The 26509-nt window shown below is 41.2% G+C and overlaps 1 protein-coding gene across 2 annotated transcripts; it reads right to left on the bottom strand.

Annotated features, from left to right (window-relative positions):
* Positions 1 to 2188: 2188 nt before the first annotated feature.
* arrb2a (arrestin, beta 2a) lies at positions 2189 to 26374 on the bottom strand. 2 transcript variants are annotated; one of them, XM_083785410.1, is made up of 16 exons: positions 26192 to 26374; positions 19373 to 19403; positions 19145 to 19205; positions 18905 to 18949; positions 17492 to 17688; positions 16676 to 16735; positions 16212 to 16279; positions 15757 to 15892; positions 14995 to 15079; positions 12699 to 12771; positions 11602 to 11739; positions 11005 to 11088; positions 9528 to 9551; positions 5678 to 5754; positions 4735 to 4789; positions 2189 to 4512 (listed from the first exon to the last, which is right to left on the bottom strand). In XM_083785410.1, the coding sequence occupies exons 1-16, from the start codon at positions 26212 to 26214 to the stop codon at positions 4422 to 4424; spliced, it is 1248 nt and encodes a 415-aa protein (XP_083641536.1). In that variant the 5' UTR covers positions 26215 to 26374; the 3' UTR covers positions 2189 to 4421. The 2 variants fall into 2 exon arrangements, with proteins under 2 accessions (XP_083641536.1, XP_083641537.1); XM_083785411.1 differs by lacking the exon at positions 9528 to 9551 and having other exon boundaries at positions 26192 to 26372.
* Between the last annotated feature and the right edge of the window lie 135 nt (positions 26375 to 26509).

The raw sequence follows: 26509 nt of genomic DNA, 5'->3' as shown, positions 1-26509 counted from the left end.
CTTCAATGATTATAAGAATAATCATGGTCACAATGATGATACAATAAAAGTAATAATAGTCATAATAGTAATCATAACTGTTATAATTTTTTTTCTGTCATACGTTCCTCAAACAGAAATAATTTCCTGTATTATAGACATTATGGCAATCATCGCACAGCTCGGGGGGTGGCACTTTTTAAAATATTTTCACACTTAGCAGAGCTGCTTTACAAAGTACCCCACAAATGCACAAAGAAAATAACAGAATCACAGCTCGTACAATTCACAGCACCGCTTCAAGGAGGAGGAAAAAAGAGAAAACAAAACATGCTCCATATTGGATCCATTGTTCCCTTAAGGGTTGAGTGAAAAATTGTAAATGAACGACTGCTGACGCAGAATAACCATGCAAGTCACGGCAAATTTGTCGCTTCTCTTATACAAATTCTTAAGTATACATTTTCATTGATGTGCAGAATGAGTTTCATGACTATTGGGTCTCTGAAACCCATTACAAAATGATCGTATTATTTTGAAAATGCATGGTTGTAAAAATGGAAAAATAAGCATTCATAGCCCAACTCCAGGAAGATTATTTTTGCTGCATATTTTGCAAGCTCTCTTTTTGTCAACCACAGAATATAGTTTATTAGGCAATGTCATTTTGTCAGTGCAGTTGGGGACGACAACACGTTACACAACTCATGTCAGAGATGGTAGACTAGACTTGTTGAAAAGTAGCACAAAATCAGTATGTTGCAATGTCCCAAACTATTCTCACATAATGCTGAAAATATATATTTTAAAGCAAGCAAAATAATACCCATGCTCTTACAAAGACTCAATTACTAAAGTCCTTGACAAAGACCTGAGTGAACGGAATTAATGTGAGTGACTGAATGGTGACGAATAAAGAATCCTGCTTAGAATCAGAATAAGAGAGGGAAAGACCTGCATGGGTAAAAAAAAAAGAAAACAACAAAGTGGTGCAAAGTAAATGGAAAATATCAATGTTGTTCACTTTTGGGCTCATTCTCTTCTCTGAATCATTTATGTTCATACATCTAATTGGTTGCCATAATTTGGTGCAAGTTCCCATGAAAGGGTGTAGTAGTCGCTTTCATGCATACGTTGAAAATGTCATTACCAATTACCTGCTATAATGTGTAATTAAGAGCATTATTCAGGGTCATGGTCTACTCTACTGTGCATATGAGGCAACGTATAATAGAGATGAAACCCAAAAGAAAAGTCAATACTGTCATTTTCCTACAACAAGCTGCTTGGTTAGACTGTAATCATTTAAACCTGAGGCGAGACCAAGTCAACCTTGCTCGAGTCACAAGTTGTTCACCAGTAGCAGGTTCCAAGTCCAAAAGCAGTCACTAGAATTCAAGTCAAAGTCAAGTAATTTCTCCATGTGTCAAGCAAGTCTCAAAAGTCAGCAAATTCCTGTCCCAGAAATGAGTCATGTGACTTGCCATCTCTAGTTTAAAAGTACAATGAGGATTCTAGATTGGTAAGAGAGAGTCAACTAACAAGATGAGGAATGAATCCAACAAAAACATGGGAAGTCTTACCCTATTCTCCATCACTGTTACTTGTGTAAAGCTGTATGTCCATCGAGTGTTTTTTTCCCCACCGTGCTGAAAACGCAAGGCACTCCCAAACACTCAGGGTGAGAATATTTCAACTGTGGGCCCTACTGAAAACAATTCAAAACATAATCAGGGGAAAAAAATGCCTCGATGGACAAAGCTCCAAGGAGAGGAGAAGGTAGGAACTGGAAGGAGAGGAAACAATGACATGATGGAGTGGGGACTGATAGATTGTGAATCTCAACATATATAAAAAAATAAAAGCAACATTCTAGCAAGATTCATGATTCTTGTGATGAGGTGAAATGTACCCAATATTCGCAAACGTATACAGGCCTGAAAGCTGCAGTCCTAAAAACACAAGAGTAGGGATTTACAGATCACAAGAGCATGAAACCACTTGTGAAGTAAGCACATTTCAAATATGAGAAGTGATCAAAGCTTCTTCCTGTCATTTATGTTGGCCCAAAAAAAAAAAAAAAGAATGTATTAGAAATATGTACTCTGATCACAAGGTCTGGGTATATTTAAATGTTTTGATAACCTTTTCCATGATGAACAATGAACTATTTTACAAGAGAGAGCAAGTAATTTCATGTAACAAATAGAACATGAAAGAATTTATTCAGTGTCCAATATTTTGAAGTGTCCTTCAAAAGAATACAGAAAAACAAAAAACAAATCAGCAATGTACAGTACGTGTTATTTTTTTCTAATACCCAGTCCTTCTGATCACAAAACATGACAGATTATGTACAGAATGGATGACGGGGTACAAGTTCAGAGCATGGTGATGCTGGTGAAAGCCCATACTGTATGTTGTTAGCAAAAAACTACCGTTTTGTGAGTGTGTATGTGTGTGTTCCTTCTTCATTGCAGGCATGATCTTATGCATTTCTTATACAACTTTATATTTTTATATAGCATTGTGACATTTAAAATATATACTTTAACAAGACAGTGATAAATAATTGAAAGAAATGTTTGAATTTCAAAAATACAGCCTGATTGGAAGGAACTTAAAAGATCCAGTGATCTTGACGAATGGCGCCTTTATTCAGCTTTCAAATCAAGACATTGTTTTCCCTACACATTTCCCATTTCCATAAAAATAAAAAATTCTAGTACTTTCCAGACTTCCACAGGAACCCTGGCCATACCTGAATGTTCTACCCGCAAACAAATTGAAGAAAAGCAGCAGGGATGCACTGAAATTTTGATGGCCTAACTATTATCAGACGAAACTCGCACTTTCAGCCAATATCCAAAAGCGCAAGAAAGTAAAAGATTCTCACTGATAGTGCAGGCATTAAAAAAAAGAATAATCCCACAGCCTCTCACCTGAATTCCCTGCCACTGCCAACATCAGATACATTTATATTTGTATTCAATAAATCAAAAGGCGCACCAAAAAAACAGACATGAAGGCTGCCGTTAAAGCTGAATTGTATTATGTTTGATAGTCTCAAGGCCTGAAATGTTCTGTAGACAGTAGTTAGTAAGACAAACTCAGCAAGCGGCATCACATATACAAAATATTATACATTCTGCTTGGTCTATGGTGGCCCATGGGCCATGACACCCCCACCCAAAAAAAAAGTGGCATGGCCTAATAAAAAGTTCCAATTCAACAGCAGCCTTTTACCAGTATGCAATACATCACTCTGCTTTCTATGATTAAAACCATTCTAACACGTTAGCTAACAATATCCCGTTTTTCAACCCGCTCAGTTGGAAATTACTGGCATTTTGTTGATAGAGAAAGTAGTAACTATATTTTATAAACAAACTGTTGCCTCCCATTACCTGATATGTAGTTTATAGCAGAACTGTTGTATAACAGCAATATTACACTCAAGGTCATATTATGTTATGTTGCATATCAGCAAGTCTGTCTTTATATTCAAATCAGTCTTGCTGATACATAGTATAAGAGCAGAGCACTACATTGAATGTGATATTGCCTAATTATTTTCAGGCCTTGTGACTATCAAAACATTTCACAATGCAGTGTTGACTAGCAAAATGTTATACTGTCAGCATTACAAACCATTAGGTCAAGTTAACTATTCACAAAATGCTGCAATGGGCTGTAAAACCTTTATCTAAATTAGACTTATAGTAATCCCTCTGGACTAATTTATATGGCTGCTACTGTGGGTAAAGAGGAAGAAAAGAAAAGAAAAATGAAATTGTGTTTTTTTTCCCTCTCTCTCTTTTTAAATAGTAATATTGGTATCAGCCTAGAAGTTTCATTTTGGTACTAAACAGAAGTGACACCAAATTCTGTGCTCAGGCAAGGACAGGGCCCCACTTCTGGAAAACCTTTAACATATACAATCCCACTAACGTTTCCTCTCGTGTTGCCCTACTCCATCTCCCTGACAGCCTTCCTAAGATCTCAGTAAAGATAAAAATACAAATAGGAGTGGACTGCCCATGAAAAGAAAGAAAATCCTCCAGCATTGCTGCAGCTTAAGCAATAACCTAACAGACAGAGAAAGACAAAGATGAGCTTATGCACACAGTGAGAGTAATAGTGTGCAAAGAGAAAGAAAAAGAGAGAGAGGATGAGACGAGTTGAGAGAAGACGACGAATGGCTGAAGCAAGAGAAGAACACTTCACTATCAGAAATTACTCCAGCAAACCACCAACGCCTTCACAGGCCACTGTATGCATGCCTTTCTCCCCTCCACTGGGGAATGTGTGTGTGCGTGTGTGTGTGTGTGCGCGAGTACATCTTCCATGTGAGTGTCTGTGCGTGAGCGCGATTGTGTGTGTATGAGTGTGTGTGTGGGTGTGTGTAATAGCTTGCAAACGTGTTAATAGTTTGAGAGCTCCTAGCAGTCCTCGTCTTTGTCATCCACTGCTCCTTTGAGTCGCAGGCGGGCGAAGTCCTCGAAAACAAAGTCGTCATCCTGGGAGATGCTGCTGTAGGGTGGACAAGAGGAGGGGGAGGGTAGTTGGTCATGGCAACACGGAGAGAGAGGGGGGGGGGGGGGGGGGGGGGGTTGAAATTGTAAATAATCATATATACCTAAAACGAAGCAGTCGCTGCAGTCCAGCAGTTACATTACATCCATCTGCTTCTGCATAGTTTGACCACCAAACAGCTATAGAATGTGTATTTGAAACGGAAGGCTGAATACTTACTTTGTGTCAAATTCTATCAGGTTGGTGTCAATTGGAGGGTCCAACTCTGGCACGGCTGTAACACACACGCGCACACACACACACACACACACACACACACAAAATGGCATGTCAGATCGTCGTTTCCATGGAAACTGCTCCCTGTGTCTCCATGGCAACCCCTTGCATGATAAGGAAGGGCAAGGATAGCTATGGCCAGAGACTGAAAGAGAGGCCTATAGATCAGGTGGTTGGTGTATTCGTTACAAACGTCAGGACCAGAACGAAAAGATGACATTTCAGAGATGTGAGGATACTTTGATTATTACTCATTTCGATAGTAGTTATTTATGTTCAAAGGACTATACCGGCATCAATACATGCCATCGTCTATTCCCAGTTTCAGCCATATATATTATACATCTACATTTTGTTGTTTTGCTACATTACAAGTTATTAAAACATTACCAAACAAATCCAAGCAATGGAGTCAAGGTTGGTCGAACGTAACCGTGTGGCTAATAAGTCAAGGATATTCAACTTTCTTTAAACAGTTATTATCCATCTTTTCGAGGCCATTTTTGACAAGACATTTTTAATCACTCCAATCTTTTAAAATGCATAACAACATAATTTTTTACCAAAGCCATACAATTATGTTTAGCATATTGGATTATCTCTCACAATCAAATTTCAATTTCATACTTTCTGAAATGAACTGAATTCAACGACTTCCTTGAAATGCAAACGAAAACAAGTCATGCTTTGCAAAATGGTGGAGTCGTAGTCAATGGGCTAAACATGCCAGACCACCGGTGAGGTCGCAACTGATTTAGGTGTGGCAGTCAGGGCAAAGGGTTATGGTTATATTCGCTCTGTACTCTGTAGTAGCACGTGTTAAACTCAAGATATGGAAATGTGGTGTTGAGACAAAACCCAGAGCGAGAGTCTGCAAGGTGTGTACCTGACTGTGGACGAGATACAGGTGGTTCCACGGGTTTGGGATGCATTAAGACAAAGGGAAGCTCCACCGACACATCTCTGATGGAAAGAGGGAGACACACACAAAGCAAAAAATTAAGTAAAAATAAATTGTGCCCTCTTGCCTGGAAAATCCTGTTTATTTTCCATGCATACTGTGTTGCTGCTATGACACATGAATTTCCCTCAGGATCAATAAAAGTCTTTCCATTTTTAAAGTTCAGCTATGCAGTACCCCACTGATGAAATGTACGAATGAGTCTACGGAGAGTCCACTTAACATTAACGTTAAAACGTAGGCCTCACCTTATCGAGCCTCATCGTTTATGTTTCGTTATAAAAAAAAACAATACTGTACTACCTAAAGCCACACAAACGCTGCATGTAATGTACGTAGTCATCTACAGCCTTTTCAGGTCTTTGGGTTACGTTAGGTTAACCTACCTTAACCCTGGAGTTAGTATTTTGGTAAGGAGATAAACAATAATAATAAAAGAAAGTGGCTCACGCCAGTTGTTTTACAATATTCGTACTCTTAAATGTTATATATTCCGACTCTTCCAACGTAACCCCGGAGGTAGTAATCTCTGCAGACAGCGAGAAAGAAACAACTCTTTTGGTAGAGCATTTTCACTTCTACACCCATCCACACCACCCAATGGAGTCCAGTAGCAGTCAGACAGCCATGGGGGTCCAGTCAGTACTAGGTGACCATCTCACGGTTAGGATATAGCCATGTTTTGTTCACAATTTTAAGAGTCTGTAAATGTTTTGAGTGGTGCAACCACTCCTATAGACAGCTATGCGTGTGGCTGGGTCTGTCCCTGGCCTGTGTCCAGACAGCTATGTGTATGGCTGTCCCTGTCCCCGTGTCCGAGCACAAAAATAGCGTTATAGCATTTGTTCACCACCAAGTGTCACTGTTGCACAGCCTAACACACAGGCCAGGGAGAGTAGCCTGGTTAATAAACCAGACTAATATCGCACGGATCCGCGGGATTTTAGTCTGGGGAGGCTCAGCTTGGATTTCATTTCTCTTTGACGCAATTGGTCAGAGCTACTGTCAGTCAAAGGTCTCAAGCATTGAACGTCACTGTACCAAAGCCCGCCCATATTGCATACCGTGTCCCTATTGGGCGCCCACATTCTCGTGTGTAGGAAATGGGCGTAAAATTGAGCCTCTCCAGACCGAAATCCGCCGGTAGGCAATTTTTTTTGCCAACGGCTGATTCGGTCTGGTTTATTAACCAGGCTACAGGGAGAGGGCTTGTACAGTACAGTACAGACAGCACAAGTACAGTACAGCACCACTCACTTCAGACGGGTGTGATTTCTAAGTAGTGTGTAGTGGTTTGTTGGGGCGAGCGCAGATCGCCACAACTGTACTTATAAATTGTGATTCACCCGCCACCGATTTCTCCCAGCAGGAGCTCATAAAAGTCTTTGATGTTTAAAACCTCTGATCATGCTCCAAATTATAATAAACATGCTTTAATCACATGAACCCTAGCATCCCTATTCTGGGGCGAACATTCTTTTTTTTTTACTAAATTTTTATCCCACGATTTTGTAACCCAGTTTTCTTTTCACCCAGTGCCAATTATCTAATGTAATCCTGGGCGCTACACTTCCTCTGCCAACCTGGGGGGGCAGCGGACTGACCTCATGCCTCCTTCTATGCATGAGGAGTCCAAGCTGCTTCTTTTCACCTGACAGAGGGGAATTTCCCCGGCCGGACGTAGCGCGTGGAAGGGACACGTTATTCCGACCAGTTCCTTTCCCCTCCATCAGGCGCCCCGGCTGGCCAGGGGGAGGTAGTTTTAGAGACCAGGATTACGGCATGTTTTTGTGAGGGTATCTACCCTAGGGGACACGGGGAGAACATGCAAACTGGGGCGAACATTTGGTGAATATAGCAGATCTAGAAGCCATCACATTCTGAAGCTTGAAGATGGGCTATTGTAGAGGGAAAAAGGTATAGACCAGGTAGGTAAAGTATAGACCAGTCACGTAAGGTTTAAATGGTTAAAATGTCGTCTATGCATATTGAGGTCATGTCACAACGACAAGCAGTTATGATTCCCCTTTGGTTCGGGTCCAATCTGCACAACACCCACACACCATCAGAAGCATTGCAAACACTGCACAGTAAAATCCTCAGTGTAAATTTATCTCTGGAAGTACAGTATAAAAACTGTCCATTTCTATATTTCCACAGGGTTTTTACTGTGAGAAGTCTTGTGTGTTCGTAAGGTTTGTGACCACACAGACACACACACACACACACACACACACACACACCCCCCACCCCCCAAGTGCATTGAGTATAAACCTAAACACAAAATCGTTTGTATAACAGACGGTGCAAATGTTTTGCATTTGTCATAGGTAGAAGTGAAAACACTTTCGGAGGTGCACTCTAAGTGGCCCTCAACATGCGATTCCAATAAGAGTTTGATTCACACACACACACACACACACACACACACACACACACACACACAGTGGAGATAAGTGAAATTGATGAAGTGATGAAACAAATACATGAGCAAACAAAATTAAAACTGGGACACAGCTGATAAATTATCTTCTGTGAAATTCTCTCTCCAGAATAGATTTTCTTTTAAAAGAAAATTCATGGTCCGTTTACTTAGTAGAACCAGTAGAAGCATAAGCTTCTTCATAATTATCTTTTTAACTCAAGGAAGCATAATGTTAAAAAATAAAATGCATGTCATGCTGTGTGAAAGAAGACTTTAAAGTAGCTATTGAAAAGTCTTTATGAAAGGGTTTACAAAAAGGTAATAAAACCAAGTGTAAAGTCAAGTCATATTCCATTGGCTTTGATGTGATAAAATGTTTTGTGCAACAGCAGGAGAGAAATTTGCGCCAGGCCATTAATGAGAACTGTAGCATGTTCATTACTTCTGCTCTGGCTTCATTTCCAACGAACATTGCCGCCCGACATAGGCTTGGACCCCCATTCTGCTGGCCTGCTTTGAACTAATGTCTTTTGATCACTCATGAAGAGAAAACCTGCCAGTTGATAGTAAGTAATGTACCAGCCATAGACAACTTTTATCAATATTTGGCTGCCTGGTGGTTAGCTCTCATTTCAAGACCCGCTTGTGTTGCTGCTTGTTCTCAGTCGGTTGGAGCTGCATGTTATGTGTGAGAACATCCTCTTCATATTGGTTGATTTTTTTTTTTTATCCAAATAATAGATTGTTTGACATCTTTTTTCTTTTATTTCATATGACAAATTTGGGCACAATGGTTTTATTTGGGGTTTGGCACTATTTTAATTGATTTTACATGAAGAATAAGCCATTCTAATAACATATGCGCAATGTACAAAAAGTACAAAATATGTGTGGACCCAAGCTTAATGAATGAGGCAAATTGTCATATATTGATACTGACTTTAATGGGTATGTGGTCCAATATTGGTTAATTCAAATTAAAGCTCTCTTATTGCATGATATAAAGTCATTCAACACAGTTGAATTACAGTTTTCAACTGTAATTAAATTTGAAGCGTCAGACCTTTTATTGAAAGACTTCCACCAATACCAAAGCGCTAAACCAGTGGTTCCTAAACTTGTGTCTGGGAATATACTATTCACACACACACACACACACACACACACACACACACACACACACAAACGTTAGTTTGTTGTCACTGTGAAACACTTGTACCAGCTTCTTTATTTGGGGGATTAGCAATATCTTTAGGTGATTTATAGATGCCCAGAGGAACCAGGATTAGGAACTACTGATTTAGACCAGACACATGCACAGAGAGGTGGTGGCTGGCCAGTCAGATTTACCTCTCCAACACGCCACTCAGCAGGCTGGCGCCACCCGGGGAGGGAGAGGGGAGGGCAGATGCACGCATGGAGGGACGCACAAGGGGACAAGAGAGACACAGAAGAAGCCACAGGAGAGGGAAGTTGAAATGCGGAGGAGAAACAAATAACAATCACAGCCGATAATGGAGGGGGGAGGGCAACTGAAAAGAGACGAATGCAGAGTAAAATGGGGAACTACAGTATACCAGAACATGGAAAATGCAGGCTAATGGGGGGGGGGGGGATAAGATAACATGGCAACCATAAACCAAGAAGGGCATAAGCAAGTGAAACAATGGCACGCCAGCAAAGTGTTGAGGGCAAACAGGGGGTGGAGGTGAGGTTCTGGGCCAATAGGAAATGTTATGACTGAGTTTACGTTATTAGAGAGATGGTGGGGACAAAGAGTCAACTGGCGCCATTGCTTGTTGCATTCGCTTCCTGGGAAGTGAATTAAACAACCATTCCCGTTCTCACAAATGATGAATCACATTACATGTATACACTTGTACACGTGTGTATGAAAAACTTGTTTTAGTGTTTGTCACATAAAACACAGTACATTCATAAACAGTCAAGCATGTCCAAATAATAATAGGTCAATTAAAAATAATTCTAAATTCTATGTGAAGAGCTATTGCGTGCTTTTTGGTCAAGTAGAAACATATTTGAAGAACAGCACAAGAATTCTGCTAATATATTGCAGGGTTCCCACACATCCCACACATCAATTTTCAAAACATTTCCAATGGATTTTTATCCTATTTCCGGGCCTATAGCAATTATACGGTGCAATACTGATAACCTTACGCATGCCCCAAGACAAACCCGGGCAAAGGCGCCACGTGACAAAAAGAACAGATCTACAAAAGCTGGCAATGTATCACGGTGGAACATGACAACACATCTACCATTTATGTCACGGGACGTTCTCTCTATACATTAGGCTGCTGTTACACAGCACTACTATTTAATAAATATAAATAGTGCAAAACAATGTATAGCCAAGCATTTTCCTATACATTTGGTTAATTATAAACCCTTTTCAGGCCTGAAAAAAACGAATTTCAGGACCGTGGGAACCCCGATGTTGATAAATACTAGTAAACATGCATGCACATATGATTGCTGCAAGGTGAAATTCTACATGCAATGTAAGATCTGACATGTTTTATGTTGCTACTATAGTGTATATATTCGTGTAACTCAATTGTTTTGTTTTTAATGGAACCAGATTTAAACTGTACACTAGTACAGGGTCACTCATTTCTACAGACCATGGATGACAAAAAGAAAATGACAAAATAATTATGAAAATCTAAATTGCTGCCACCTTTCAACAAGGCACAGCAGTTTGATCTGAAAATAATGTTTTCTTTTTCCGATTGAACGAGAAATAATTAAAACTTCTTGCATTATAATGTCACCACCATGAGTGAGTGTATATCCGTCTTACCCTCCACGTGAGACAACCAGCTTGACTTTGACCCTGTAGGACACCAGGATTCCAAGAACCTCCTTATTGGTGACGTCCTTCACACTAGGATGGGCACACACACACACACACACACACACACACACACACACACACACACACAGAGTATATAGATAAAGAGATAAGACTGTTTTACCAAATCCCGCTGTTTACCAAGCGTCCAAAGTGTTGCTGTACAGGTGGCGACATGTACAATAAAAGGAGAGAAGCGCTGTCTGGCTTAATGCATGTGTGCACACTCACTATGTTTTCCAAGCTGACATAAAAAGGTATGGGACATGCCACAGACATTGTTGTGTGTGTGTGTGTGTGTGTGTGTGTGAGTGAGAGAGAGACAGAGAGAGACATAATGACAGCAAACTTCCATGTCTACCATGCATAATTAAGTCACATTTATGTGATAGTGAGGCACAACATGCTAGCATATTCTCGCTAGTTTTTGTTATTTAACAATTATGAACCGTTTATTACAAATACATTTAATTTGGCTTTTCTTTCCCTACCTTACTGTACTAAGAAACCTTGGTAACACAGAGGATTTTACCAACTATATCTTACATTGTAGAGGAGGCCAAGTTGGTGTCCTCATGTTTGAGTTTGCCATCCAGGGCCAGGCCTCTCTTCTCCCGGTTCTTGTCCAACGTTGGGGTCAGCGTGTAGACCTTACAGAACGTCGAGCTCGACGACACCTGGTCACTGGAAGGACAAGGACTTACAGTCAGAACCGTGGTTCGGTCAGTGAGTTCTGCTGTAAAGGAGTTACAGGTCAAACTGCGGTTCAGTCAGTGAGTTCGGCTGTAAATCTAAGTCTTTGAGTCATGAAGCTGAAGCATGAAACACCTTCTGCTGAAAATGTATATATACGTTTTTTTAATAGCCATCTGTTGTCTGCGATTGACATACGTTTTATATCGCTTGATTTGGATCTGAAACGGCACCGCTAAAAAACAACTTTTTACCCTAGCCGGTTGCTAGGCAACACCATGCTCACCCCCGCACACACGCGAGCACGTAATGCTAATGCTAACATCAGCCTTTTCTTACAATGGAGGTCTGCGAGCCTCCTCCGAGCAGGGAAAGCGGAAGCACTCGAGTATTTCCGGGGCCACTTGTGGCCACACGGCCAAGTGTTAATGTTCTGAGCTCAGAGGTGCTTCCTGACATCCGATAGCGAAACAGGTGGAATTTGCATTTCGGGAAGCAGATTTGCATCAAAACTCAACTAAAAGAAATCACACCTGTGTGAACCGAGTGGTGCAACTCCCCTCTCTCATTGGTGCTTTCTAGAGCAAGGTTGCTGCTGGTTTCACGCATGCGCACACCACTCGTGCTCATGATACATGATACATGCGGACATTCCTGGTTGTAGGAGTGGTTGCACCACTCAAAAATGAATTCTCCAAGATGAGTGAAAGCGTATCGTGCTTGTGTGTCTATTTGGAAGTGATTGATTTTAAACTGAAATAATCCCAACAGTGTTCAGAGAGTGGAGTGGATCCGCTTCAGGGACATCATCACACCAAAATGCGTTAACAGTTGGCTTGGCTTGATAACCATTCTATTCTATACATAAAGAGCAATGCCAGCAGTCAAGAGGTCTATAAAAACACTAGGCTGTATAATAAACCTAGTGCACGACTGTGATGATGACTTACTCTGCTTCCAGCTGAGCCACTGGACACTTATACTGGGCAGTACTGAACAGGCAGATATCTGCATACTGACGGACTACAGAAAGAGAGGGAGGGGACGAGAGAAAAGAGGACATTATTCATTTATACCAGCAGTGCACACCCATGCTTTTACATAGGCAAATAGTTTGTGTTAAGCTGTGACCAGTTGCAGGTTTGACTAAAGGTTGCATGTGAGTTAGGATGTACGAACAGACTGTAGTGTACAACATGATGGTTAAACCCCAGTCCACTATATCTTGTAATACATGAAATACATTAATACTAGGGCTGACCCAAAAAAAAAAACGATTAATGAATCGATACGCACAGGAATCGATTTTTAAATTTTGAATCGAATAGTCATTTTTTTTTTAAAGCGGCCCCATTTGGTCCGCGAGCCATGCTTGCGCCTCGCAGCACCTCGCAACGCCTCCTCTTTCCCCGTGTTAAAAACAAGGAAGTGCACCACAGCTCAGTGGACATTAAATATAGGGCTACCATGTTTTATAAGTCATATAAAAACATTACTTACACCCAAATGAAAGTATAAACTTCACAGATTATAGATCACATGGAATTATAACAATCTGTTGAGTATTGCCTGAATAATGCCACTATAAAACCTCAACTTTTATCAACGCGCCAATTCAAAGATCTGCAATCTCATGCGCTGCGTTGTGCATATTGGCTGAGTATAATGGCACGAATGAAACTAGGCCTATAGATATCTTTTTTTTTTTCTTGTCTGAAGAGTGCCCTGTTCCATCACTGTGAACTCCCATGCAGCAGAGCAGCTCCTACAGACCCAACACACCTTTTCTCTTTGGCATTTAATTTCACCTGATCGCATTATTGTAATTATGTAGCCTATTTTCCTGTGTTTTTTCTTTTAATTATGTTTTTTTTTGTGCGCCGATGGTGATGCTCCACTTGTTTCAGCCTGTAGGCCTACAGCACTTTGGTCAGCTTTTATTGTTTTAAATGTGCTATATAAATAAAGTTTGATTTAGGCCTATATTGGAGCAGGTGCTGGCAAATAACTAATTACTGTAATGCCATGCAGTGAAGTTGCGCAAATGTCAACTCAATTAGCAAGTGGAGCTGCTCTCATGCGCTCTGCACTGTCTGCAGCACAATGACTGCAGATCTCTTCTTAAAGTTTACTTATTATGGTTTTCTTTCAACCATAAACCATAATATGATTGACAAACCTTGGATTATAATTCTTCATCGACCAATAGCGCATGCAGCATGACTATGAGGTAATTTAACTATGTGGGATTTCTCCATCGGCATCGCATGTCGATAAAAATGGGATTTCACTAGTGGCATTATTCAGGCAATACTCAACAGATTGTTATAATTCCAAGTGATCTACTATAATCTGTAAAGTTTATATATTTTTTCCCATACGCACACTCACAGTCACATTAACTTTATGATCAATCAAATTAACCGTGGTTGATTTTATTTCTGACAAGTGTCAGGCTTGAAGAGTTCATTCATGTTACCGTTCGTTTACAATTGACAGAGGAGTTTGGATTATATATTTTTGTATTTGATGGAGAGGTAATGCCTGTTTCAGGCGCTGTTTAATTGTTAAATAAAAGACCAATCTAATATGCGCTCCTCTCTATCTTCTGCAGCTATATCGCCGTTTTATTTTAAGCCTATATAGTTCATTGGTCAGCCCTAAAGGCTTATCGTTTAAAATAAATGATACCAATCCAAGCATGCCTTTCTCTCCGCATCGCATCGCGCCGCACCCCCCCCCCCCCCCCCCCCCCCCGTTGGGTTTCGAAGCGTCGAAGTTCGAAACGAATTTATATCGAAGCGTCGATCATCAAAAACGTAATCGAAGGTCGGCCCTAATTAATACATGTTAACATTTTACATGATGCCAATACATTTAGATCCATGTTAAAACTCATACATGACACATAACATCTCAGCCAATCAGGACAGAGATATATTAATTAAGAAAAAACAATGACTGATTAGAGTGGTTTATACTCAACATCATCATAACCTTTATTTCAACTTTAAGAGTACAGTTGAAAGTCATTTTCATAGGTAGCCGAGATACAATACAATAATCAACAGATACTGGCTGCTTGGTCGCTGCTAAAATAAAATGAAACAAATGGGTGCTTGACATGGAGAGATAATAGACAATAGAGATAGAAAGGAGATACATTCAGGGAGAGACAAGCCAAAAAGAAAAAAACAGACAGAGACTCGACACAGGTTGAGACTGGTGTCACCACAAACCATTTACCTGAGATTTTGACTCTCTTGACCGTCTTAGTGGAGTTGTTGGTGACGTGAACATTCACACTGATAGGCTCTCCGTGGTAATACAGCTGCAAAAGAGAAATACTTCAGATTATGAGTATCACATGCTTTTATTATTAGAGCAGTGGTTCTCAAACGTTTTTAGCCCGTGGCCCAAAAGAGATTTTTTTAAAATTTCTCCCCGGGATCCAAACTAGTGAAAATAGCAGATCTACAAGCTCACAATGCATCACTTCGTGCCACGTTGTGAACTTGTAGATCGGCTATTTTCACTACTAAAACTGGTGTTAGATCCTGCGAGTGTGTGTTGCTACTAGGACAGAGAAATAAAAGGTTGATAATAAAATTTGGGAATAGTGTGGCTTGTGACGTATGGGTCCAAGATTTTGTTCAGTGACCATGGGGCTAAAGAATCGTTCAGAAGCTGTGTTCACGTTCACTCATCCATTTGAATTAATAAAAAAGGTATCTGCCCACTTCACACAGATACGGGAAGTAAACCAGAAATGGCAAGTCTTTATATTTCTTCTCTCGGCTCTGGTCCTTGGTGACACGCCATTTTAAGGTTTCACCTTTGACATCTGAGCAAAACCCATAATATTTCCATACAAACAAGTTCCTGTTTTTCCTCTGGCACGTAAAGATCATCTAAGCTGGCATTGTTTTCACAGGGCTCTGTGCTACAACATAATTCCCTCTGTAAAAGACGACAAACATTAGGATGTGCGTGCGATGGTGCGTATACCTCCTTGTCCAGCGAGGCCTCTAGGTGAAGGGATCTATCCGACATGAGGAAGCTGCGGGTAGTCTCCACCATGGGCTGAGGACCTGGCTTCTCCGGAGCATACTGAACCTTACGTATGACCAGACGCACCGAGTTCCTGCACGCACACAATCACGCACACCATTACATTGATATCAACCATTATGAATGCACACATAATGACCTAAATGCTGCAAACTAGTCTAGTATCTTGCAGGAGCTACATTACTGCAGTCCTGGAAAATGTCCAAATAATTGTTTTGCTACTTTTATATCAGCGGTTCTCAAACGTTTTCATGTCAATGACCCCCAAACACCATCTGAAAATATGTTTGATGTTATGTATGATTTTCACAAAACCTTATTCATTTATTTTTTTAATTCTAGGCATTTAACCACTGCTTTATAGATGTGTTGGAGGAACCCAGCGTTGTTACCGTTTGTGAATCTTCTCTTCTATTGACTTGGCACAGAAAGCTCTGATCTCAAAATCAACACCACAGGCCTAAAAGGACAGAGCAGAAAATGCAAAGAGAGGAAGGGGAAAAACAAGATATGAGGGGACATTTGCATTACAATGGCCTGGAAACTGAAAAATGCTGGGTCAGCACCCAAAATGGGTCATGGGCCTACTGCTGGAGGGTCCCCAAATGTCATGTTACCATGACTGACCATTCACAGTTTTAGAAAATGTAGAACAATTGATCGATCTATCGATAGAAGGAGCGAGCGATCGATAGATAGACCCACAACATTGTAATCATTTACAAGTATACTACTTGTATGTTGCCAACATGTCATTCCAGAGGATTTATGCGACCCGTCTTTGTTTGTATTAGTCACCACAAGACGCATAATTTCACACATCAATTTATGTAGCACTCCATTCGTGTCTTCTTACCTTTCCAGTGTCCTCTGGGCCAGGCTGTAAAGTGACTGAGCAGGGAAGGTTCTGAGGAATCTAAAATAAGGAGGGTAAAAATAACAATTTTATTTAGAAGATATGATTGACCAGTGAGATACATTTTTCCCCAACTTATTTGGGTTGTAATTGACTCTGAAGTTAAAAAAAAATGCCAGAGAACCAATTCAACTGTTCATTTGTTAACTGACGACAATATAGGGAAACCTGGGGCGTATCAATGCCAAGTAACAAGTGAGACGTGATGTCAATTTCCTCCAATTTTCCTTTCCTCAGTTGGGTCTTCACCATGGACCCTTTTCAGGGCGTTCTAAGCCTGCCTCAGAGGAGTGTATCATCTTCCTGCATTTAATCACTTGTACAAAAATAAATAATATAAAATAAATAAATAAAATCTAACTCATGTTGATTAGGTGATGTAATGGTGATGTAAAACGGTGACAAAACAAACATTACATTCTCTTTATCGTTAATGGCATTTAATGGTTTGTGTTAGGGACAAGATAACAAAATGTTTGCGTTAGGGCCATTGTCAATGGCATTTCTAAAACAAACATTGAACTAAACAAACATTAAACCTGTATATAGGAGGCCCTCAATAACTCATCCATTCATTGTCAATGGGAATTTAATTTAACTTTGTGTAAAACCAAAATTGACGATTTGCTCGTCTACATAATGACGTAAATTCTCCATTCATTGTCAATGGGAATTGAATGTTTGTGCAAGACGGAAATCTACACCATCCCCCTCAGACTAACAGTTTCAAAGGAGTGCGTGCGTGTGTGTACTCACAGTGAAGTAGAAGGGGTGTGCGTGTTGGCCAAGTTTCTTCAGAAGCCTCTCCTGGAGGCGGCTGTTGGGTTTGCGCTCTTCGGGGACGGGCGGAAAGGCTTGGAAAGTGGAGATGTACAAGTCCTTCCGGAACGACAGGCCCAGAACGTCGAGGTCCTCACGGCCATAGCGGAATGCACATGTCAGGGTGACGAAGACTATGATGGAGGGGTAGCAAGGAAGAAGAGAAGGAGTGAGAGGAAGAAGGGGAACACAGAAGGGACGGAGGAAGACAGAGAGGTTGAGAAGAGAGAAGGTAGAAATAATAAGGGGAGGAAGAGGGATGAGGAGTTTTAGTTGCTCAATGCTCAAGGAGAACACAACGGAGATGTAGCACAGTTTGATACGAGGAAAGTCCACTTCATGGTTGCTGTCACATCCTGTTTACTTTTAACCCGCGATCACTTGGGAAAACTAATAACTCACTCATTCACCAGGTGTACATTATGGCATTGGTACACAGAGCAGCTGTCTAGGCAGTATTACAGAGACATTCCAAAGGACAGTGTTGACTTTATACAGTATTTAAACAATCATAAATTACACAGCAGAGGCCATAAATATTGGCAAGTTTATAAAATAAAGACATAATTACTTTTTGAAATATCCATAGCTTTTTCAGCTGTGTTTGAGCAAGATCCTGATACTTTTTTCTGTAAAGCCCCATTCACATTGCAGAAGCTAGCTTCTGCTTTAGCTTCGTGGTCCCATGTTATCTCTATGCAGAGCAGCTTTTGCGTTTTGAAGCTTGGAATGAACAGCTTTTTTTTGATCTGAACGGGGCTTAAGACTAATACCGTTTTCTTGATTCTGATAAATATAGTAAATGAGAATTATGTAAGCCATTTTATATAACTTTGTGCATATTATTTTATTGCATTAGATATTGCTCTTTTTGTGCTCTTTTTGGGAGTACATTTTCTTCCAACATGTGAATGAACACAACAAAGCACTGAAAGACTGAAAATAAGGGCCAAAAACAAGCCAATGCAAAGCAGTTTCAGGTTGGATCAGGTTTTGCTGAAATAAACAGTTAAACAGGCTGACATAAGAGAACTGCAGGCAGACAGCAACAACAAGCAGAATACACCCTTCATAACAATAGCCCGTAACACGCATAGTCCCTCTGCTCCACTACAGTGGAAAAAGTGATTTGTTTATATGGGTTTTGCACTTAGTTTGTTGATACACCCGTGTTAGGATTATTATTATTATTATTCAATAAGAATTGAAAAGAGTATAATCATGTATGTGCAATATGTACAACAGACTACTCAACAGTGCAATCCACGCAATAAGAACCAGTAACCACTGAAAGTAAAATGTTGCCCAGTGGCCCCTGAAGGCGGTGGCAGCAAAAGGAAGTTGCCCTACCTTTCCTGTCCTTTAGATATTCGGGGTCCACCAAGATCACTCCATCTGTCAGGAGAAAGGGAGGAACAAATACCACAATGACGTTATGCCCTGGCACATTTTTAACACCGTAAACTCTACCAGTGTGTTTACATGTACACAGTATTTGGCCTTTGTTTAAATCCTACATAACAAATGAGGACATGGGAGTCGTTTCCTATTCTAAAAGATACGTAAAAGCACGTCCCACTTTTGACTTACCTACTGCATCCACTTGGTCCAAATGGTCCACGAAGTCTCGCTTTCCCAGGTACACCGTTACCTGCAGACATGGACCAACCATAATGTAGTGTACTTGTGGTAGGTCAAGTTGTGATACAAATGCAAAGGCACATGCATTTTCGATTGTCTAGTATTGTCTACTATGGAACACTTTCAATACCCTGATCGTGTATGTGTGTGTGTGTGTGTGTGTGTTTGCCTGCTCACCTTGCAGTTGGGGCTTGATTTCTTGAAGACTCTGCAAGGGTATGACAGAACAGGGAGGTGGGGGGGGGGGGGGGGGGGGACAGATTGTGAAGTCAGTGACTTGTCTGTGGTTGTTCAGCATGGAACCTGGCATATTTCAATAACATAAATGTAAAATCCTGTCCAGTACTTTTATTACTAATGAGAAGGGGAAACGTTTCAATGACAAGCCTCCCTCTAGCCAAGAAGTACTAAGAAACATGAGGAGATTGGTCATCAGGCACAAATCCAGTGGGAAATTCACTTCCTACAATCTACCACTGTAGAGCAACTACAGTCATTGCAGATTAAAAAGGAGATAGAAACGGTGCCAAGATGGATGTCCCGAGACGATCAAGGCATATTTTAATTGATCAGTATCAGCTATATTAAGCTTGATCATATTACGATCCTTTGTATAAGCCTATCTTACCACACTGCACTCATAGTCTGTACCAGCTGTCATACAGCAAGGCATCGTAAACACATATTATCTACAACTTGCAGCAGCAAGGCATGTGTTTTAAAGCGTTAACAAGCAGCTAAAATGTCTGCAGTGTAACTATTTTAAGTTGGGAAATGAAAGCAGCCCAGCCACTTGTAATGTCTGCAATGCCAGTGTTTTGCAAGGAAGTAGTAATAGAGCTACAACACAACCAATAAACGAAACGGCACGTAGGAGGGGGAAAGAAAAGTAAAACATTTGAAAGATCACAGGCAACTTCACCCAGGCCTCGCAGGCAGACGAAGCTTACACTGGGGGATACCTTCCTTGAGACACCGACAACCCCTCCCCTTCCTCTGCTCCGACCAAACAAAAAGATAGAGGAAAAAAACGATGGTGATAATTTAAATTATCGCTTTTGAAAGACCAGCCCGTCTCAGTGGTACAGAATGTAGGTTTTCAACATCATTTTGGTCAGTGGAGACAGGAAATTCTTGCAGAGCAATGAAAAGTCACTTCCTGTAACAATTGTCATTTGTCACCACCATATACAACAGGAACAAACAACCACAGTGGTCTCATTTCTATACCGTCCGAAAACCAACGTTGTTAGCTTAGGAAAATTAGACAAATCTAAATGTTTGCATTTGACCAGTGCGGTCAAAGTACAGAGTTGCAGTCCCTAGAGCAGAATTCTACTCAGTTTTACAGAGAAGACAAACACATGCATGCACACACACTGTACACACAGGGAACAAACCTTTGACCTTCCATTTGCAGGACACTCTCCATGACAACAAGGCCACCCTGTCACCCCTAATGGTGAAAACTGTCAAAACACTGAAAACACACCCAAACCAAGCACCTACCTTCCCTCATTGCTAGGTGTGTGCATGTGTGTGTGTGTGTGAGGATGGCTAGCCTTAGTGTGCTGTTTGGTAGTTGTATATCTGTGTCACAAAATGATGCCATTGATAGTGTTTGCAACCTTGCATGAGCATCTTTGACTTGCAAAACCTCACTGTCAACCAAAATGTTGATAGGAAGGAGTATTAGGAACAATTGGAAACTAAAAGAGTAAATTGGCAAGCAAGTTTATTGCTCCTACTAAGTTAGGACAATTGTCCTCCTACACTGTTGTAGGGCCTAGACCTACTACGGCGGTGGCTCAGGGGTAGAGTGCCTGGATGGTAACCGTAAGGTTGCCAGTTCGAAGTTACTGTCGAAGTGTCCTTGAGCAACTGAACCCCTAATTGCTCCCGATGTGCTAGTTGGTGCCTTGCATGGTTTCCGCTGCCATCGGTGTATGAATGTGTGTGTGAATGGGTGAATGTAATGCACAATCTCTGTAAAGCGCCTTGGATAAAGGCGCTATATAAATGCACCATTTACTACAGTATATAAAATTCTATTTTCATTGCAATTAAGAGTCTCCCCATCCCCAAATCCCAATATTTTAAAGTATAGACTGTAGAGGAAATATATCCAAACAAAAATAATTTAGGTTCCATCTCTCTGCTGCTTCACTTGTGCTATTCAGAGGTCTGTCTATATATTAAAGTGGCATGTAATTTTTGACTCCATATTGTGATACCATGAAGGACTCCACTCTTCTTTGGAATGAAACGTTAATTTGCAAATGTATACACACTTTTCTTGCCGTCTGTGTAAAGTCCCTTCCATAATATTCTGAATGTGCGATTATTCATACAGTGCATATTGGTGACAGGACAATGACGTTATCCAGTTCATCCTGACCCCACAGTTCAGATAATCATCTAGCTCAAGGGAACAAGTCGTGCCTAGACAAAGTATTTTCAGGTTGTCAACATATTCACAGAAGTAAACGGAAGGTTCACGTTAGATTGAACCAAAAGACACGAAAAAAGGTTACAAGTTTCAAATTGCACATACTGTGTACATGTGATTCAGAGTGACAACACGGCACTTCTTATTCGTATGCAACTATGCACAATTACTAGCTATGATGAGCGATGTTAGTGTCAAGTGGAGGTCTTATCAACTGGGTAGATGTTCTCAACATTTCACACCAAATCATGGATTTCTCTTTACTCCTGGTCACTGGAGACAGACTCGCCTACGTCAAAATCCTCAGCTGCAAACTACAGGAGAACATTCTTCAACGCTGCACACACCAAACTATTCGCTGGCAGTCTGGCGCACAACAAACTATAAAATAATCATAACAAGCAGCATATACAGACATGCACATACAGCTATAGAATATGTATATAGTTACAGAAGACTATGTCTACCGTTACATCTTGTACTGACACTGTTGCACTATAACCCATTCTGACCTGAGATCAGATTCATACGAGGTTTCCGCCGGACACACACTGGTCTGATGAACCCATTCTGACCTGAGATCAGATTCTAAAAATGTCAGTCGTTCTTCGATTTTTCAAAAAATAGCAGACCTACAAGCTCGTATCGCGCCACTCGGTGGCGCGATATGAGCTTGTAGATCTGCTATTTTTAAATAGCTAAAGCATAACATGATGCTGACACCAAAATGGGTGCCCGGTCAGAATGGGATAATATATGAAAGAAGGCACCAATGTCCTTGGACCATATCTGCCTGTATGTAGGGTATGAAATGAATACAAGTCAGCAGCCAAATACTGCAGGTAAAGTTCGGCTGTGGTGGGCAAGCTCGTCCTCTCTAGCCCCTTTTGTGAGTGACCAGGCAGTACAATCATCAATTCTACAATATCTTTCTTTGCCATTATATTATGATGATGTGGATACTTGCTACAGGCTTAAAAATAGATAATAATTATGACCTCTTATACTGGCATTTTGCTTCTTTTACCTGGTAGCCTGCCCTGTTGGTGAAACTGTAAATCTCTATGTCCGTACCATTTTTCCATTTAATTGTTTAACAAATAAAGTACAGGAAATTCTGATTCTAACAGACAGTGGTATCCATTGGTTAAAAGATCATAATGTAATTAAGCTCTCAAGCCTTTTGGGGTTTTATCCTTTTGACAGATATGCAATTTATGTTCATGTATGCATATTTGTCATCAATCAGTGAGTATTTCATTCACACATCTTATGGAGACAGCATTTTGAGCGGCGCCTAACCGCTCCAATGACTGGCCGTGTGTATGTCTATATGCATGTCTGTCTGTCTGTCTGTTTGTGGTACAAGCAGCTGCAAAGGCACTGGGTGATGGACGTCTCTAGTCTACTCTACCACAACGTTACTTTAGCCAGCATAAGATTGCACAACCATGCAGCCATAGCCTACTGAGGCATCACAACACGGATACAATGAATTACACACCTAAGGTACAGAGGTTCCATGTTTAACGTAATTACAAAGTGTGTACATTGTTTAAGTGTCAGCAGATATGGTCCAAGGACATTGGTGCCTTATTTCATATAGTGCAACAGGGTCAGTACAAGATGTAACGGTAGACATAGTCTTCTGTAACTATATACATATTGACAGATGCATGATTTTCATATCATAAATATAGTCGCAACTTGGGTTAGCGACTACAAGTAGTGCTCTGAACCCTAAGAATCATACATAACAACTTTCCCTTTCAGTTTCAAGTTTCAACTACTGTCATGGCAGCTTGGCTACAACCAGCCACTTAGTTTTGCTGTACGCAGCGAAATGAATGTGGAATGAATGTCAGGATTCTCAGGAAGTAAATTCCTGTCTCAGTATGCAAAAGCGCCTTGCATGCCTTTGATCTGCAGCGCAGCAAGCATTTTGACGACGCATGCGCCAGTTATGTGCTAAACAGGTAGCTTTTCGTGCACATCCAAGTGGAGGTGCTGGTAGGCAAGGTATGAAATGCAGATCAAGGAAAACTTCCCTTAAAAGTGGAAGGGACCGCACTGACGCACTCCAGGGCGAAACGTGTCGTGCAATAAAACAGCATTTAACTAATGTAATCTTGTCCGAGCGTCTCTGGAGTGTGCGGTCCCTTCCTCTTTTAAGGGAAGTTTTCCTTGGTCTGCAATGCTCTGCATATATACACACATATTCAAGATTCTAGGCTTAAAATAATTTATAAATATTTTTGTAAATCTCTATGGGAAAATGGCAGATTTTCAATGGTGCCAGAAAACCATGCCCACTGCTATGCCCTTTATGTGTAACAACCTAATGACAGAAAGCCAGTACAGAATAGATACTGAAACTCCAGTAGCAAAGAATAAACTACTGCACCCCTATTTTGCTTGTTCTGTAAATGTGTCAGAATGTCTTCAGTCTTCACACCATCACCAAAACAAATCCCTGTGCATTTATAATTTTGATTAAAGTGACAGAATTCAATGCAGTCCAATGCAAAGGGGTAAAGTACTAGGTGCAACAAACAGTGAAAATTGGACTCATGGTGGCGCAACAACAGGCAGATGTGGAAAATGCAGGGCAAAGGTTTTGTCTTGGCCTCTAGGGAGTGCACCTGTGCCTACAAAGTTGTACACAGATCGGGGCAATTATACGACATGAATTGGCCTGTTATAGCGCCACCATGAGTCCGCTTTTTAAGTGGCTTTTCTTCCTCTGCCTAGTGATAATGTGTGTGCATAATTAGATAATTTCACAGAAATCGCATGCGGTGTTCATGAATTGAAGAATTTTGTTCAAAACGGACAAATCTGCCAATGGGGATGGAATATGGGGATGCGGAGTGGTCTGTGTTGATCACATGACTATAGAGATAGTGTATCCCGAGTTGTGTGATGTATGGATAAAATGTGTAGAGTATATAAAGAAATGTGTCAGCCTCATGGTGGCGCTATAACTGGCCGTTGTGGAAACATTGGGGCAGAGGTTCGTTGTTGGCATCCAGGGAGTGTGTGCGTGTGGAATCGGCTGCACCAACGGTGGCGGGGATTAGCTGTACACGGACGGACGGACGGACGGACGGACGCACGCACACACGGACGGAGTGCAAAACATACTCTCTCCCCATGCCTTCGGCCTGGTGGAGACAATAACGAAATGCAGCTTACAACAACATACAAGTGCATATTGTCTATCTGAAGAACCTCTGGTGATATCCACCAATCCAATTCAATATCTGTAGTGTATTGTGCACTGTCCCTTTTAAGGGTAAGCCTAATTTATGACAAAGTAGGCCTATAAATAAGGTTTGCGTCTCTGCACCAAGGTCATAAACACATCCCTTGATGGCACTTAAGAGATTCTGGCATATGTGTTTGACAGAGTCGTTTGCGTAGGGAAAAAAACGGGAGGGGTGTGGGGGGGGTGTTGGGGTACAAGTTTTACATGTCCAGCCCTAGGCTTGAACTATATTCCATGTAAAACAACAAGTCACGTGTGTAAAGGCACGGGTTAGCAAGTAAAGCAGTGCAAAGGGCTTCATATTTGTTTACATTTTGCATGATGCATCTCATCCAAATGATCCCCTCTGGTGGAGATGACGCTTTAAAGAGGGCGTCATAACAACGTCACGGTGATGTAAAGGAGACACCCGCAGGAATGAACAATAATGCATTTGTATGTTCCTCGCGTTATTTGACTATGTTGTACTATGTTTTCCCTGCCGTGTCACATCGACCAGCATAAAGGTCTGTTCTAAATGAATCTATCAGTCGATTATCTAAGGAAGCGTCAAGTCGTGCTCTATTAAATGACCCATCATCATCATCATCAGGATAACGGCAAACAGCCCGATGGGGAGCAGTGGAGTTCTCATCAGTCATTCGTTTATAAAATGTCAAAGGAGCCCTGCATGGCTGCGTTGTCAACGAAAAACGTAAAATATTGGAAAAATAAAAGCACATATCAGCACAAAACATTGCATACATGTCAACAACGCGCATTTACCCTTACATAAGATTGTGCCACTATAAAACAGAACTGGAGAGAGGGGGGGGGGGGGGGGGCATCGATCGTCATCAAGTATGAAAATGTACCTCGGGTCATTCACCAAATCAAAACGAGGCGCAGCCACTTTAGATTAGACACGTTTACACCAAATCAATCAAGATACAATCACACACAACATCCATAAAGCTAACTAACGTTAGCCACAGGGCAGCTACATACATCACCAAGGAGCAAGTTAACCCCACCCAGCTGTGCTAAAAGCTGCTGCCTGTAAAGCATGGTAGCATGGCCGTGAGGCACAAACAAGCAAAACAAGCTGTGTTTTCCCTGCGATATAATAACGCGTTAATAATCATTTCGCAGTGTTGGCTTTCTCCCGCTGCGATGGGGCGCAAAACGTACAATCTCATCACCCCACTCCAGTCAGCAGCAGCTCGGCTAACATTATTAGCCAAGTGCGTGAGCCGTGAGGATAGAATCCCGGGACTAAATGAGGGGAGATCCGTCCTACCTGGTGCCCGCCTTGTCCCCCATCTCCTCGGCAGGCGTGTGCTGGAAGAATCCCAACAAATGAGCCTAGATATCAACTGGAACTCGTGTTTAAGAAACTGTTTTTTCCCCCCCAACCAGGCAGCGATCTTCCTGCACAGTTCGCACGCACGCACGCACGCACACACACACAAACTAGCTAGTATGCTAATTTTATGTGGTACCGCCTCGTCCTCTTTCGCTTCCGCAAAGACAGGAACTCTGTTCTGTTCTTGTACACATTGGTGCACACATCACATCACGGTAGTGCGTTTTGCGTTGCGCAAGAGCTGCGCACTTA

Source organism: Protomyctophum parallelum (genome assembly GCF_964188405.1).
Source record: "Protomyctophum parallelum genome assembly, chromosome: 1".
Lineage (NCBI taxonomy): Eukaryota > Metazoa > Chordata > Actinopteri > Myctophiformes > Myctophidae > Protomyctophum > Protomyctophum parallelum.
The sequence above is the reverse complement of the archived record's forward strand: the minus strand, read 5'-3'. Positions and strand labels throughout refer to the sequence as shown.